At 42.1% G+C, this 15717-nt stretch overlaps 1 protein-coding gene across 1 annotated transcript in view; it reads left to right on the forward strand.

Annotated features, from left to right (window-relative positions):
* Me1 (malic enzyme 1) overlaps positions 1-15717 on the forward strand; it is a 93375-nt gene that overhangs the window by 22259 nt on the left and 55399 nt on the right. Inside the window, exons 4-5 of the mRNA XM_090338508.1 lie at positions 12702-12777; positions 15076-15237. Coding sequence (XP_090194634.1) covers positions 12702-12777; positions 15076-15237 — 238 coding nt within the window. The remainder of the gene's footprint in view (positions 1-12701; positions 12778-15075; positions 15238-15717) is intronic.

Genomic DNA, 15717 nt, shown 5'->3' on the forward strand with positions numbered 1-15717 from the left:
TAGTGACATATGGAGACATTGTCAGAATATGTAATAGTATCTTCTCACAATGTGTTCATATTATGAGTTGAGAAACAACCATTCTCAGGAAGTAAGGGCCAGAAATGGGACTTATTAATAACTACTCCCTTATTAATTCTTTATTAATCAGTTCCTTATTAATTAAATTGTGCTTTTCAAAAGTTAAAATGATGTGTTCATTACAATGGATTACACTGGAGTGTTTATAAGAGTTTCATATGTTGCTTTCAGGAAGAGCTTAATCCTAATAAATATTTCTTTGAGAATGTTTCTGTACTAGTACTTTTTAAAATTTGAACACTAATAAGGTATAACATTTAAACCTAGTTTTATAAACTGCCAAACAGCACTATTTATTTAATCACTAAAATTCCCAAAAGATTCATATTATGTTCTTTCCAACTGTACCATTTCTTGAATTTTTTGGCTGATTTTTGGGGGCTCATTATTTTCTTTCTGCCCTTTCTCAGAAATTTATTGGGTGTCTACTGCCAGACACTATTAAACATTGACTAAAGTAAATAAAAATATTTCCTGGCACTGTAGAGTGTGTGTAGTATTTCAGTGAGTCAACAAATGCATGAATAGTTTGTATTATGAAATAAAATGAATAGAGAGCAGTGATAAACAGTAATTAGGTAAAAAAGAAAAAAGAAATAACCAAACCAGCCAATGAGCAACAGCATCAGGAATGGCATTTGAATCCTGCTCTCAGAACGAATGAAAGAGAGAAGGAGAAGGAAAGGAACAGTGAGAAGGTGGTATCTCTTGAGTGTGTGGTTGGGGATCTGTCTTTTAGGAGGTCATACTCTAGCTGACAGTTGTAGGATGCACAGTCAGCATGTTAAAAAAAAAAGCCATTTGAGGCTGAGGGACTATGTACTGGGAAGGCTGGGCTTGGGTATGGCACTGAGCTGTGAGCAGTAAACGTGAGTCATTGGTGTCTTACACGTGTGTAACTCTGGTGTGTCACAGAGTTAGATAGTGACTCAATCCATGTGGAAAGCCATGGAGCTGTTAGGAGCAGAAGCGTCATGATAGCACCCACTAGAAGTTTGAAATGGTGACAGCAGTTTCTCCACAGACAGTAGACTGGGTCCTTCTTCAGCCGAAGCACTTAATCCTCTTAGGAAGCCAGGCCAGGCTGCAAGCCAACATAGTAACCAGTCCTTGAGGGAGAGCATCCTTTGCTCTCAGTGCTGGCTGGAGCTAGGTGGGAGATGGGGAGGAGGGTGGAACTTGACTCCTAGTCTTTATTCTAACTCTAATTACACCGTCAGGAGACAAAGATCTGTTGTACTTGAGCTCCTCTGGTGTATGTGTGTAGGTGTAGCACAATTTGTTTTTTTAAATTTTGTGCTAGTCCTAGGGCTTAAACCCAGAGCCTGAGCTCTGTGCCTGAATGGTTTTCACTCAAGGCTGGTGCTCTACCACTTGAGCCATAGCTCCACTTCTGGATTTTTGCCAATTCATCAAAGATCAGAGTCTTACTTACTTTTCTGCCCAGGCCGGCTTCAAACCTCCATCCTCAGATCTCAGAGTCCTGAGTAGCGAGGATTACAGGAATGAGCCACCAGGCCCAGCCTAGTTCATTTTATTTGTAGCCCAGTCCTTCCCCTCCCTGAGTGAGTGAGCTTACGGATTTCCTTGAACATATCCTTCCTGAATCAGCACTTTTCTCCATAGGAAGAGCCAACCAGTTCATGATTTGTTTTCCTGGCATGACATGTTGTGCAGGTCATTTCCAAGCATGTGCTTTTAGTGAAAGCAGTAGGACACTGTCTCCCTACGCTGTGGAGTCTGCACTGGGTCTTCACATTCAGCTCTCACGGGGGTTCTGGCTCAGCATCCTACAAGAGTGCAAGCTCTGTAACTCCATCTCCTCACCACTGCATCTCCGTGGACTTAACCTTTTCTCTTGTTGCATTTGATAGGATGCACGCCTTCTTCATCTGCAGCCCTGATCCACAGTCTGCTCTCCCAACCCAAATGGCTGGCCCGGGTAATTTGGGGAAAGGTTTTCTTTTCCTCTCTGTGCTCCCACTCCAAGTCAGTACCTGTGGCTCAGATCATACATGGCACAGAGGGAGCCACGGGGCCCGTCTCTACCAGCACCCTGGCTCCCAGGCTGCCCCGCTCCTCAGTTACCTTGACCCAGCATACTGCCATTTCAAAAAGAACTGTTATGTTTTATTTAAATCTATCCCAAGCAATACAATTTTATGCATTGTTACCTATTTAAAATATGTGAAGCCAAATGCACTGTCACGGAAATACGGTAACTTTCCTTTCTCTGTGTGAATACATATTTAGATTTTAGTCCTATTCATGGTTTTATCATAACATACCACATATTAATGCTTGAATGTCTTTTATTCTTTTATTTGTGTCATTCCTGAGTGCTGTCCTTGAGCTGTTTTGCTCAAGGCTAGTGCTCTACCACTTGTGCCACAGCTCTACTTCTGCAGATTTTCCTGACTAGGCTAGCTTTCCTGATGGATTTTCCTGACTGGGCTGGCTTTTTAGGTGTGACTCTAGGATTTCAGCCTCCTGAGTTGTAAGGATTACAGGTGTGAGCCACCCATACCCAGCTAGCTTTTTTTTTTATTATTATTATTAAGTAGTTCTATAACGACAGTGCATCTTGATCACTGTCACCTTTCCCACTGTTCTTCTCCATTTTTTTCTCTCCCATCCCTATCCTTATTAAATGTTTATATAGTATGAAAGTTACCACATAGTTAAATTGTTATAAAGTGTATATTATAGTACACTTTATTTTTTGTAATGATTGCATTTGCTCACCCTTCCTTCCTCGTGTCCTCCCTTATCCCAGCCCTACCCCCAACATACTTCCACTTCCTGGTATTCATTGCTAAATGTTTGTTAGTTGTTCACAGGAGTTATGCCATTGGACACTTCCCCTAAACACACCATCATTTAATCAGTTTCTTGGTGTGTATATGCATAAAACCCTGTATATAGCTGGGCGTGATGGCTCATGCCTATAATCCTAGCTACTCAGCAGGCTGAGATCTGAGAATCCCCGTTCAAAGCCAGCTCGGGCACTAAAGTCTCTTGAGACTCTTATCTCCAATCACTAGAAAATGGGAAGTGGGGTTGTGGCTCAGAGGTAGAGTGGTAGCCTTGAGCTAAAGAGCTCAGGGACAATGCCCAGGCCCAGAGTTCAAGCCTCATGACCCATCAAACAAACAAACAAACAAAAACAAGAAAACCTTCTATATGTTAGCATAGATCTAACTTTTATATATGAAAACATGTGCCATTTGTCTTTCTGTACCTGACTGACTTTACTTAACATAACATTTTCTAGATCCATCCATTTCCTTGCAAATGGCATAATATTATTCATTCTGATTGATGAGGACAATTCCATTGGGTATGTGTGCCACATGTTTTCAATCCATTCATCATTGTAAGGCATCTGGACTCTTCCAGAGTGAATAGTGCAGCAGTGGGCATGGATGTGCAGGTGTCCTGTTATATCCTGGTTCATGATGTAACTCCGGGGGCGAATGCCCGGGATTGATGTGGCTGGGTCATTCGTTGTTTGAGGAACCTCTGGACTGCTTCTGGGAGTGGCTGTATGAATCTGCATTCCCACCAGTAGGGTTCCTTTCCCCCACATCCCTACTAACATTTGTGGTTCTGATTCAGAGTTGGCTAACTTAACTGGGGTGAGATGGAATCTGAATGCTGTTTGAATTTGCATTTCCTCTATGGCCAGCTAAGTTGAACATTTCCTCATGGGCTTACTGGCTATTCTTTTTCTGAAAAGTCTCTGTTTAGCTCCTTTGCCCATTTATGAATTGGATTATTACTTTTAGGGGAAGGAAGTTAGTTCTTGAGCTCTTTGTATATCCTGGATTTTAGGCTCTGGTTGGATGTGCAGCTAGCTGGTGAAGATCTTCTGCCATTCTGGAATCCTGTCTATGGATCATCTTTCTAGTTTTCTGGGCCCCTGGCACTCTGCCTCTAAAGCCCTTGCCAATACCAAGCGAGTATTGGCAAGTGAGTCTCACGTATCCCTTACTCCTTCCTGCAGTATTGTAACATTTCAGGTCTGACATCGAGGTCTGTGTTCCACTGTGGGTTGATAGTAATGCAAAGCAACAGATGAGTCCGATTTCAGTCATTTACATAAGCAAGTCTAATTCTGTCAACACTGTTGCTTCAAGAGGTCGTCTTTTATTAAACATACATTTTTGGCTCCTTTATTAAATATCAGATAACTGTAGGTGTACAGGTTTGTTTCTGAGTCTTCCAGCCTATTCCTTGGATCTTCAGGCCTATTTTTGTGACAGTACCAAGCTGTTTTTGTTATGATAGCTGTAGTAAGCCTTGAGATTTGGGGTTGTGGTACTTCCAGCATTGCTTTTTTTTTTGCTTAGATAGGTTTTGGCTATTCAAGATCTTTTGTGGTTTCATATGAATGTTTGGACTGCATTGACTTTGTAGATCATTTTTGGCAGTATACCCATTTTCATACTACTAATTCTGCCTATCCATGAACTTGGGAGTTCTTGTCATTTTCTGGGTCTTCAATTCATTTCTTCAGATTTTTGATAGTTTTCACTGTAAAATTATTTTACTTCCTTAGTTATTTCTAATTTTTTTGAGGCTATTGAAATGAACTTAAAAAAACTTCCCTCTGCCTGCTCATTATTAATTTAAAGAGCAGCTACTGGTTTTTTTAAAAATTTTAAAAAAAATTTTTTATTGTAATTAATAAAAGGGTTACATGATATTTGCCATATGGAAGGTGCATTAATTCACATACATTGATACCCTTTCACATGTCTTGGTACCCATTACCCTCCCCCCCAACCCCCCCCATCTTGGTTTTCCCCCCTTCCCTATCAAATTTCAAATAACCAAATACAAATAAATTCAATATATCAGATAACAAAGTGAGGTAATGTAACAATATGAGATACCCAAGGGACAGCAAAGGAGATGAGAGATAACATAGTACATTAAGGACAACAATCATCCCTTATATGGCTTTTGTTAATCCTGGAGGTCCTTTCAATTAGCTTCATACTATATGGCCTTATGTATCAAGGTTTTGCTCTATTGCAGATCTCTGCTAGTAGATCCCAAGGTTTCTACTGATTATGACAAATGAGGGAAACCATTGAGCCTAAGTTCCTTTGAGTCTGGCTTACTTCACTTAATATGATTTTTTCTAAGTCTTTCCATTTCCTAACAAATGGGTCGATGTTGTTTTTTCTGACAGCAGCATAGAATTCCATTGTGTACAAATACCACAACTTGTTGATCCACTCATCACCTGAGGGACATCTGGGTTGGTTCCATATTTTTGCTATGGTGAATAATGCTGCAATGAACATTGTTGTGCTAGTGGATTTAGTATGCCCTAGTTTCTGGATGGTTGGGTAAATGCCAAGTAGTGGAATTGCTGGGTCATAGGGGAGTTCTATGTTTAGCCTTTTGAGGCACTGCCATACTGCTTTCCATAGTGGTTGAATGAGTTTTCACTCAGCTACTGGGTTTTTGTGGGTTGATTTTGTATCCTGCTTTTTTTTTTTTTTTTTGTGGGTCATGGGGCTTTAATTTGGCCTGGGGATTGTCCCAGAGCTCTTCAGCTCAAGGCCACAGCCCTACCCTAGAGCCAAGCCCCACTTCCCATTTTCTAGGGGTTAGTTGGAGATAAGAGCCTCAGGTTCTTTTGTGCCCAGGCTGGCTTTGAACCTTGATCCTCAGAACTCAGCCTCATGAATAGCTAGGATTACAGGCATGAGCCACCATGCCAGGCTGTATCCTGCTTCTTTGTGAAAGTTATCTGTAGCTCTTGGAGCTCGGGGATGGAGTTTCCAGGGTCCTTTAAGATATAGGGTCATGGGGCCAGGAGTTTGGCCTAGTGGTAGAGTACTTGCCTGACATGCAGGAAGACCCGCCTTCAATTCCTCGGTACCACGTACATAGAAAAAGAAGCTGGAAGTGGTGCTGAGGCTCAAGTGGTAGAGCTCTAGCCTTGAGAAAGTCCAACAGTGCTCAGGCCCTGAGCTCAAGCCAAGGACTGCCAAAAAAAAAAAGGGGGGGGTCATGTCATCTGCAAATAGTTACAGTTTGACCTCATTCCCTGTTTGAGTTGCTTTTATGCCTTTCTCTTTCCTACTGTTCTGGCTAGGAGTTCCAGAATTTTATTGAAAAGGAGTAGAACGAGTAGGCATTCTTATTTTATTCTTCATTTTAGGGGAAATGGTTTGTTTTCACCATTCAGAGTGATATTGGCTGTAGGTTTGTCATATATAGCCTTCGTCATGTTGAGGTGTGGTCTTCCCATTCCTAGCTTCTTCAGAGCTTTTATCATAAAAGGATGTTGGATTTTGTTGAGTTTATTTCTGTGCCTATTGAGATGGTCATGTAATTCTTGTCAGCTCTGTTATTGTGGTATATTAAATTTATTGATGTATATGTTTAAATCTGCCTTGAATTTTACAATGAAATTGCCTTGATCGTAGTGAATATTTTTTTATTAGTTGTTGAATTCTGTGGGTAAGTTGCTTTTGTGTACAAGTACTAGGGTTTGAACTCAAGGTCTGCGTGATGTCCTTGGACATCACTAGCTCGAGGCTAGTGTTCTAACACTTGAGCCACAGCTCCACTTGTGGCTTTTTGGATAGTTAATTGAAGATAAGTGTCTCACAGATTTTCCTGCCCGGGCTGGCTTTGGCCCACAATCTTCAGATCTCAGCCTCCTAAGTAGCTAAAATTACAGGCATGTGTCACTGGTGCCTAGCTTTAGCAAATGCTTTATTAAGGAACTTGGTCTTTATGTTCATCAAAGAGAGTGGTTTATAGTTCTCTTTTTTTCGTAGGTCCCTGCCTGGTTTAGAGATGAGTATAATGCTAGCTTCTGTAATGATCCTTTGGTAAAGATCCTTTCATTTCTATTTCGTGGAAACGTTTGAGGAAAAATGGTGTTAGGTCTTCCGGATGGGTTTAGCCCATTCTCCATGGGGACATGAACTTTCCTTGTTGAGAGATCTTTTTTTTTCATATATTTTTATAGTAATTAATAGAAGGGTTACATTATATTCACCAGATAGAAGGTGCATTATTTCACATACATTGATACCCTTTCTCATGTCATGGTCCCCATTTCCCTCCCCTCCACCCCCGCCACTCATGTTGTTTTTCCCCATCCAATTTCAAATGACCAAATACGCATATACACAATATATCAGATAACAAGGTGAAATACTGTAACAATATGAGATAACCAAGGGACAGCAAAAGAGATGAGAGATAACAGTACATCAAGGACAACAATCACTCATTATATGGCTTTTGTTTCAATATCCTGGTGGTCCTTTCATTTAGCGTCATACTATATGGCCTTATGTATCTAGGTTTTGTTCTATTGTAAATCTCTTCTAGGAGAGCCCAAGGTTTCTACCAATTATGGCAAATAAGGGAAACCATTGAGCCTATGTTCCTCTGAGTCTGGCTTACTTCACTTAATATGATTTTTTCTAAGTCTTTCCATTTCCTTACAAATAGAGCAATGTCGTTATTTCTGACAGCAGCATAGAATTCCATTGTGTATAAGTACCACATCTTGTTGATCCACTCATCAACTGAGGGACATCTAGGTTGGTTCCATATCTTTGCTATGGTAAATAGTGCTGCAATGAACATTGTGCTAGTGGATTTAGTGTGCCCTAGTTTCTGGATGGTTGGGTAAATGCCAAGTAGTGGAATTGCTGGGTCATAGGGGAGTTCTATGTTTAGTCTTTTGAGAAACTGCCATACTGCTTTCCATAGTGGTTGAATGAGTTTGCACTCCATCCAACAGTGTAGTAGTGATCCCTCCTGGCCACATCCCCTCCAGCATCTGTTGTTATTAGATTTCTTGATCCTGGCCATTCTAACTGGAGTGAGGTGGAATCTTAGAGTTGTTTTGATTTGCATTTCTTTTATGCCCAGAGATGTTGAGCATTTCTTCATGTGTCTATAGGCCATTTTTGTTTCTTCTTCAGAGAAGACTCTCTTTAAGTCTTTGGCCCATCTTTTAATGGGATGGTTGTTTCTTTGGAGATTAGTTTTTGAGTGGTTCAATTTTTTTGAGCTGTTGATATATTTTTAGATATGAGGCCTTTGTCCGTTGTGTGGTTAGTGAAGATCTTCTCCCGCTCTGTAGGCTTTCTCGTTAATTTGCTAGCTATGTCCTTTGCCATACAGAAGCTCTGCAGTATAATGCAGTCCCACTTAGCCAGACGTTCTCTGATTTGTTGTGTTTCTTGGTCCTTATTAAGAAAGCTTCGACCTAGAAGACCTAGTGTATCTCCTATTACTTCTTGTAAAGTTTTCAGTGTGTCGGCTTTTACCTCGAGGTCTTTGATCCATTTGGAGTTAATCCTAGTGCAGGGTGACAAAGAAGGATCCAAATTTAGTTTTCTGCAGGTGCTTAACCAGTTCTACCAGCACCACTTGTTGAAGAGGCTGTCTTTCTTCCATTCTATTTTTTTTGGCTCCCTTATCAAAGATTAGGTGGCCATAGGTCTGTGGTATAATATCTGGGCTCTCAGTTCTATTCCATTGGTCTTCAGGCCTGTTCTTGTGTCAGTACCAAGCTGTTTTGGTCACTATAGCTCTGTAATAGAGTCTAAAGTTTGGTATTGAAATTCCTCCTGCACTGTTCTTTCTGTTAAGAAGTGTTTTTGCTATACGGGGTCTTTTATTATTCCATATGAAATTTTTGATTTCCTCTTCTATCTCTTTAAAGATTGACATTGGATTGTTGAGAGATCTTATCAGGTCTTCAGTCTCATTGCTTGTTATGGGTCTATTTAAGTGATTTACATCTTCTTGGTTCATCTTTGGCAGCGTGCATGCGTCTGTAAATTTATCCATTTCTTTTACATCTTCCAACCTGATTGAACTGAGATTTGAAAGTAGTCTGTCATAATCTTTTGGATTTTCTTGAATGTTTATTGTGCTGTTTCCTTGAATGTGTTTCATAGATCAGGAACTGTTCTTAACTATGGTTATGGTCCCAATTTATACATTTTTAAAGAACTATCATTAGTAAATAAGTCCTCTAACAACAGATACATTTGTTAAATTATTATGCATAAAATTACGTTGTGAGAAATGGTGATTTATTTCTTCAGATTCATGTATGTATAATTAATTGTATGTTACAATTAGACAAGCGTGGAAAGAATTTCCTTATGGCATTGTCACTTAATTCTTAAAGTCTTTTAAGTTGTGTGCCAAAAATAACATAGAATGTATTATGAAAACTTACTTTTAATGGCTTGCCAATTGTTGATTCAACTGTATATCCTACTGTAAACTTGTTGAAAGCAAAGGTCTTTCCCTGTAGTTCCCAGCATAGACACTTGAGTCTTCTCTCCTTCGAAGGAAGGAAGCTTCCTTCCTTCTTTTTTTGGTGTATGTGTGGTGGGTGCTGTTTCATTCCTCACAGAGTTTCTCTGAAGACTAGCCTTAGGATTCTGCACCCAGCCTCTGTATTTCACATCAACAAGGGGCAAACCTTAGCCGTTTTTTTTTTTTTTTCCTGTTTCTTGGTCTTGGCCTCCTTGCTATTAGTGGTGACATTACTCTTGTGCACTTCTTTCACTGTGTGTCTGTCACTTCTGCCTTACCCCCAGTTTATATTGGCCTCCATATGACTCACATTCCATAGCCGTCAAGTAATGAAGGACTGTTTTTCTTTGCACTGCCAACAATTGTTAGATAGATGTATATATTCCCATGAAAGTGAGAAGTGCTTTTTCCCTTTGTTCTTCCTTGTTGGTATGTGTTTAGAAGGAAATCAGTGGTCAGAGCCTATAAGTGAGACCAAGTACATCTACTTTAAATTCTACTTTAGTAGAATTTGGTAACCCAAACAGGGTAAAGGGCTTCTTTCATGTACAGGAGTCTAGCATTCTCTGGCTTCATTTCTATTTTTTCTCTATCCCCACTTAGCTCCTATTGCATAGTTCTGGGTGTGGTTTTTTTAAAAAATTTTTTCTCACTATAATGTGGACTTAGATATTTCTGGTATTTTTCTGCTACTTTTTTTTTTTCTGAGAAGGAGTTTAGGAGGTAAGTGAGGAAGATGACTGTTTCCAGCTGTCCAGAGGCATAAGAAGGCAGGTTAGATAGGGGATGATCCCTAATAAGGAAGAAGGAGGAGGAGGAGGAGGAGGAGGAGGAGGAGGAGGAGGAGGAAGAGAGGGAGGAGGAAGAGGGGGAGGAAGAAGAGGAGATGACAACGATGACAGCGGCGGTGGCATGGCGGGCATGTGTGCATGGGATTAATGTTTCATCTCTAATTCTAGATCAGAAAATGTGAGCCATTTCTATGCCAAAACACTTGAAATCTCATTAGTTTTCTTGTCATGGAGGCCTTCCAGGAAGTGTTCAAATGACCCTCAGAGTGCGGGCTCAGGTGTGTGACATTACAGATCATCTGTCTACTGAGCTTTTTGGAAGAGTAGGCATTTTGTCGTGAATGAATTGTTTCCTAGTCCAAGTGGTACGAGGTAGCCCAATGGCTCCTCCATAGAAGCTGAACTCAGGCCTGCTTATAATAAATCTTGCTAGAATTAGTGATAATTTTTGGCATCATTCATTGTCATTCATCTAAAAATGATTCTGTCTCCTGAGATCAGTTATGCGGAAAACCTTGGCTAACTGACCAGTTCCTAAGAAATATTCGAGACGTCAGGGCAACTGCAGACCCCCTCATCTACCATTTGGACAGCATCCATAAATCCTAGTCTACCATGCTGCAGCCCCTAGTCCTCACATCCACCCTAGGGTAGCCAAGCTGGTGCTACTTCTCATGTGCGCACATATGTGAGGAGTCTTCTGGTCCCTCTTACCTCGACATTAAACTTCTTGCTCTGTTCCCTGTAAAAAAAGAAATATTTGTTACCCTATTGCCAATATTATTCTTGATATATTGCCAAGAACTCATTCACTACATGACAGATATTTCTTTCACATGTCCTGAGGGATCAGGCTGGGGAGGGGCCAAGCAAGGCCAGCTCAGGCAAACACTTGAAAAAGGTTCTCCTGTGCTAGAACATGGACAGGCGTGCAGTTACAGTTGTGAGCAGAATCATGTTTTGTGTGTGTGCCTGGACTGAGGAGGTTAATGAAGTCATTTTCCATGGCTCTGTAAATATTATGAAAACAGCAATGTTAGAGAAGTCCTTTCTGCAGATTTAAGGTTTGAACTGAAGATGAAAGGATGAGAGAGAAAGAGAGAGACAGAAACAGAGACAAAAAGACAGAGAGAGAGGGGGGAGGGTGGGCGGGAGAAAGGGAGGGAGGGAAGGAAGTAAGGAAGAAAGGAGAGAGAGAGAAAAGAAAGGTAAATGTGATTTGAGGTCCTGGGGGTGACCATGAGGTTGGGGAGTCATGATTTATCATGAAGGAGAAAGAGGAGGGGGAGGAGGAGGTAGAAGAGAAGGGGGAGGGAAGGAGGAAGAGGAGGAGTGGGGAGAAGAAAGGGGAAGACTACTTTGAGAGGCCAAGTCAATAATGGCCAGCGTAGTTGAGAAGTCAGTAAGCTCAGAGTTGAAACCTGACCCAATGACAGAGAAGTACCTAGAGATAGTGTAAGCTCTGTGAAGTAAAACTGTAAATACCTGGAAAATAAATGATGATAGAAGGCAGACGACTCTTGGGAGGGAATAATATGTACCTGGTTTCTAGGTGACTGGCAAGATTCTCTGTTTAAATTGGTAAGACATGGGAAGGTGATTCTAAAAGTTCATCATGCTAGACTTTCTTAAATGTGGGTTCCTTGCGTTACAACAACGCTAAGATGAAACATTCTTGTGTGACTGGGATGTGGCCCAGTGGCAGCACTTGCCTGTCAAGTGTGATGTCCTCGCTTCAGTCCTCAGTGCCAAAAACAAAGACAAACGCAGCTAAAAAACCCAGAACACCAAACAACAAAACCTAGACAGGTTCATAGTCGCTCAGGAGGCTGAGATCTGAGAATCTTGATTCAAAGCTGACCTGGGCAGGAAAGTCCATGATGAGGCTCTTTTCTACAGTCACCACTAAAATGTCAGACATGGAGCTGTGCCTCCCATGGTAGTGCCCTAGCCTTGAGTGTCCAGCTTGTCCTGAGTTCAAGCTCCAGGACAGGGAAAATAAAAAAGCCACAACAAATTTTATGTGGAGATCAAGTATTTAAAATGTTTTTTAATTTGTAAAGTTATTTGTTAGGCTTTGATAAGAAATGGAGTAGGGAGATTGTGTTAAAGATATCAGTTGAGTTTAAATAGCAGAATGGGAGAAGGCAGCTTGGGCCACATGACAGAAGTGTGGGCATTCTGTGCTCTGATGCACACATGCGCTGCTGTAATGCACAGGTGTAATGTGCGGTGTCTGTCCCAGCAAAAGGGCTGTATTCTGGAAGCACCCAGTCTTGTGCACATCTACCCAGTTTTTACCATGCTTTCACATGTATTATCTCATTTAGTCCAAGAGTAAATGACTCTGAGAGGAATGGTAAGGCTTTTTATAGTCCGTGTCTATCTCTATAAGTAGTGAATTCTTCCCTTGTATCACTTAACACTACCTAAGATAAACACAAGCAGATGTTTGTCAGCATGACCCTAGCGAGATAATGACGATGGCCCCTTTCTCTCTGCCAGGGGCCTCTTCATCAGCATCCACGACCGAGGCCACATCGCCTCTGTGCTGAACGCCTGGCCGGAAGAGGTCATCAAGGTGAGCTGGTGCTGCCCACTGAGGCAGGGGCTTGTCTTTCTGTCCCACAGATCCATTTAAACCACATTGGGATTCCACTAGACTAAGCAGCACTCACTGGCCTTCTCAGTGGAAACTGCCTAACTCTTCCCTACTGTAGTGTTCGTTTCATTTCGCTGACTTTTTCTACTGTGGTTGGCTTCGAACCACATGAACTTCTCATTCTTGGCCTTCCATGTAAGCTGAATTCACTTTTTTTTTTGCCAGTCCTGGGCTTGAGCTCAGGGCCTGAGCACTGTCCTTGGGCTTTCTCAAGGCTAGAGCTCTACCACTTGAGCCTCAGCACCTCTTCCGGCCTTTTCTATATATGTGGTACCAAGGAATTGAACCCGGGTCTTCTTGCATGCTAGGCAAGCACTTTAACCACCAGGCCAAACTCCTGGCCCCAGCTGAATTCACTTTTAAAGCAAGTTTTAAAGCTCACCATAATATAGATAACCAGGAAACTAAAGGAAAAGATCTCAAAAATGTGTTTTAAAGTAGCTGGGTGTTTGTGGCTCTTGCCTATAATCCTAGCTACTGAGGATGCTAGGATCTAAGAATCTAGGTTCAAAGCCAGCCTTGGCAGACAAATCCAAGAGACTCTGATCCCCAAATAATCAGCACAAGTCAGAAGTGGTAAGGTGGTTCTAGCAATTGAGCACCAACTATTAGGGAAAAAAGGCACGGAATGAAAGCCCGAGGCCTTTGGTTGGAGCTCAGTGCTGGACTCCACTAACATGCCCAGGTTCTGTGCCTTTGGTACTGATTTTATCTCCCACCACTAGGGAAATGGCCTCAGCCTTTTGATCTTCATTTTCCTAGTCACTAGCATCAGAGGAGTAGAATGAATGCCCTCCCAGCTGGCCTGCACAAGCCCTGTGCTGTGGGAAGGGGCAGGAATTGTGTTAACTGCCATCCCTGTTTGGCCTTGTGCCAGGTATGGTATACAGTGTGAGTTCACTTTATGGGCTCCTGGATTCCCCCAGCTGACTAATATTGATCATTTACTGCATGTGAGGTGCTGATATCTGGCAGTAAGCAATATATAGCCAATTTCTAATTTCATCCAGCAACTCTGGATTCATTTTCGGGAGGCATATTACCATGGAATTAAGGTTAGATAGCCGATCACACAGGATTTAGGCACAAAAGATGATGATAGAACTGGAGTTTTGCCATATTGGTTGAGCAGAGTGATGCACAGAGGAACTTAAAATTGCTGTTTTGAAACATTTGATTTAAAAAATGTCTTCTGTGCTTAGCCAATAAATCTGATTATAAGACAGGGTTACAGTGCTGGCTAAGCTCTCTGCATGACTTAAATAGATGCTTTACAATTTTTCAAGGTGGTTAGAAATAAGCTAGGGGTGAGAGTGGTGCCTCATGGCTGTAATCCCAACTACTTGGCAAAGGGAAGGAAGTTTACCAAGACATGTCTGAGTAAAGAGCACAAGACTCAATCTGAAAAATAAAAGCAAAAAATGAGCGAGGGGACTGGAGGAGCAGCAGAGTGGTACAGCGCTTGCCTGACAAGTGCAAGGAACTCTGTTCAAAATGCTGGCAGTACCTCACACCTCCCAGAAAAGAAAGAAGCCAGACAAGTCCACAACGTGTAGTGGAAGGCAAGCGGGTGATGGATGGTGGTGAAAGAAGTAGTGTTAAGTATTCAGGAGTGAGACAGGCTCTGGTGTTGGAGCGGGGGATTTGCCACCAGTGTCACTGCCAGGTGACCATTGGCCTGGCTGCGTCCGTCTACGACAGTTCTTAGCTGGAGATGACTGAACTCGAAGCCACCCTCTGCGCCACCATTAGATATATAAATTACCAGGGGCTGGTGGCTCACACCTGTAATCCTAGCTACTCAGGAGGCTGAGAACTGAGAATCAGGGCTCAAAGCCAGCTCAGACAACAAAGTCCATGGGCCTCTCATCTCCAGTTACCCAGCAAGAAGCCAGAAGTGGAGCTGTGGCTCAAATGGTAGAGTGCTATCCCTGGACAAAAAAGTTCAGAGCCAACAACCAACTAAGCCTTGAATTCAAGCCAGGGACAGCACACACACACACACACACACACACACACACACACACACACACACAATTTAAAAATATATAATTTATGTAAAATATAATATATAATTATAGAAATCAAATTTCTTTTCCCCATTCTTCTACAACAACCAGTATATGATCTTTTCCAAAGACATTCAAATGGCATTTTCGAGGAACACAGGTGGCAGGTGTGCGCAGCGTTCTGAGGAGTGTCTGTGTTGTCTTGCAGGCTGTGGTGGTGACGGATGGTGAGCGCATCCTCGGCCTGGGGGACCTGGGCTGCAACGGCATGGGGATCCCCGTGGGCAAGCTGGCCCTGTACACGGCCTGTGGGGGTGTCAACCCACAGCAGTGCCTGCCAGTCCTGCTGGATGTGGGCACGCAGAACGAGGTGAGCCTCCCTCCCGCCCCCAGCACCAGAGGGTGAAGCTGGGGCCCCTGCTGTGTCAGGCAGCACCCTTGTGTGAGCCAAGCCCCAACCCAGCCCTTTGTGTATGCATGTTTTGTTTTTGAGGTAAGGGCTGGCTAGCTTCTCCCATTGACCCTCCTGCAGACACCTGTTTGGTAGCTGGGATTACAGGTGTCTGATACCCAGCCCCACCAAACATTGCTTTTTCTGTTCTCATTTGCTCTTCTCTATAATGTGATTTATCTTTTATTAGCCGCCTTCGTGTTTTATGTTCCTTTTCTTTTTTTCTGGTGCCTATAGTGGGGCTTGAACTCAGGGCATAAGTGTGGTTTATGTTATTTTCATGATCCATCTTGATGGAAATGGCTCAGAAATGATCAAGGCTGATTTGTTTAAATAGTTCTTCTAAAAAGTATTAGGTACATTCACCATTAAAATGTTTTCCTTTTTCATTTGTTTTAA

This window comes from Megascapheus bottae, chromosome 8 (assembly GCF_031878675.1).
Source record: "Megascapheus bottae isolate mThoBot1 chromosome 8, mThoBot2.hap1, whole genome shotgun sequence".
Lineage (NCBI taxonomy): Eukaryota > Metazoa > Chordata > Mammalia > Rodentia > Geomyidae > Megascapheus > Megascapheus bottae.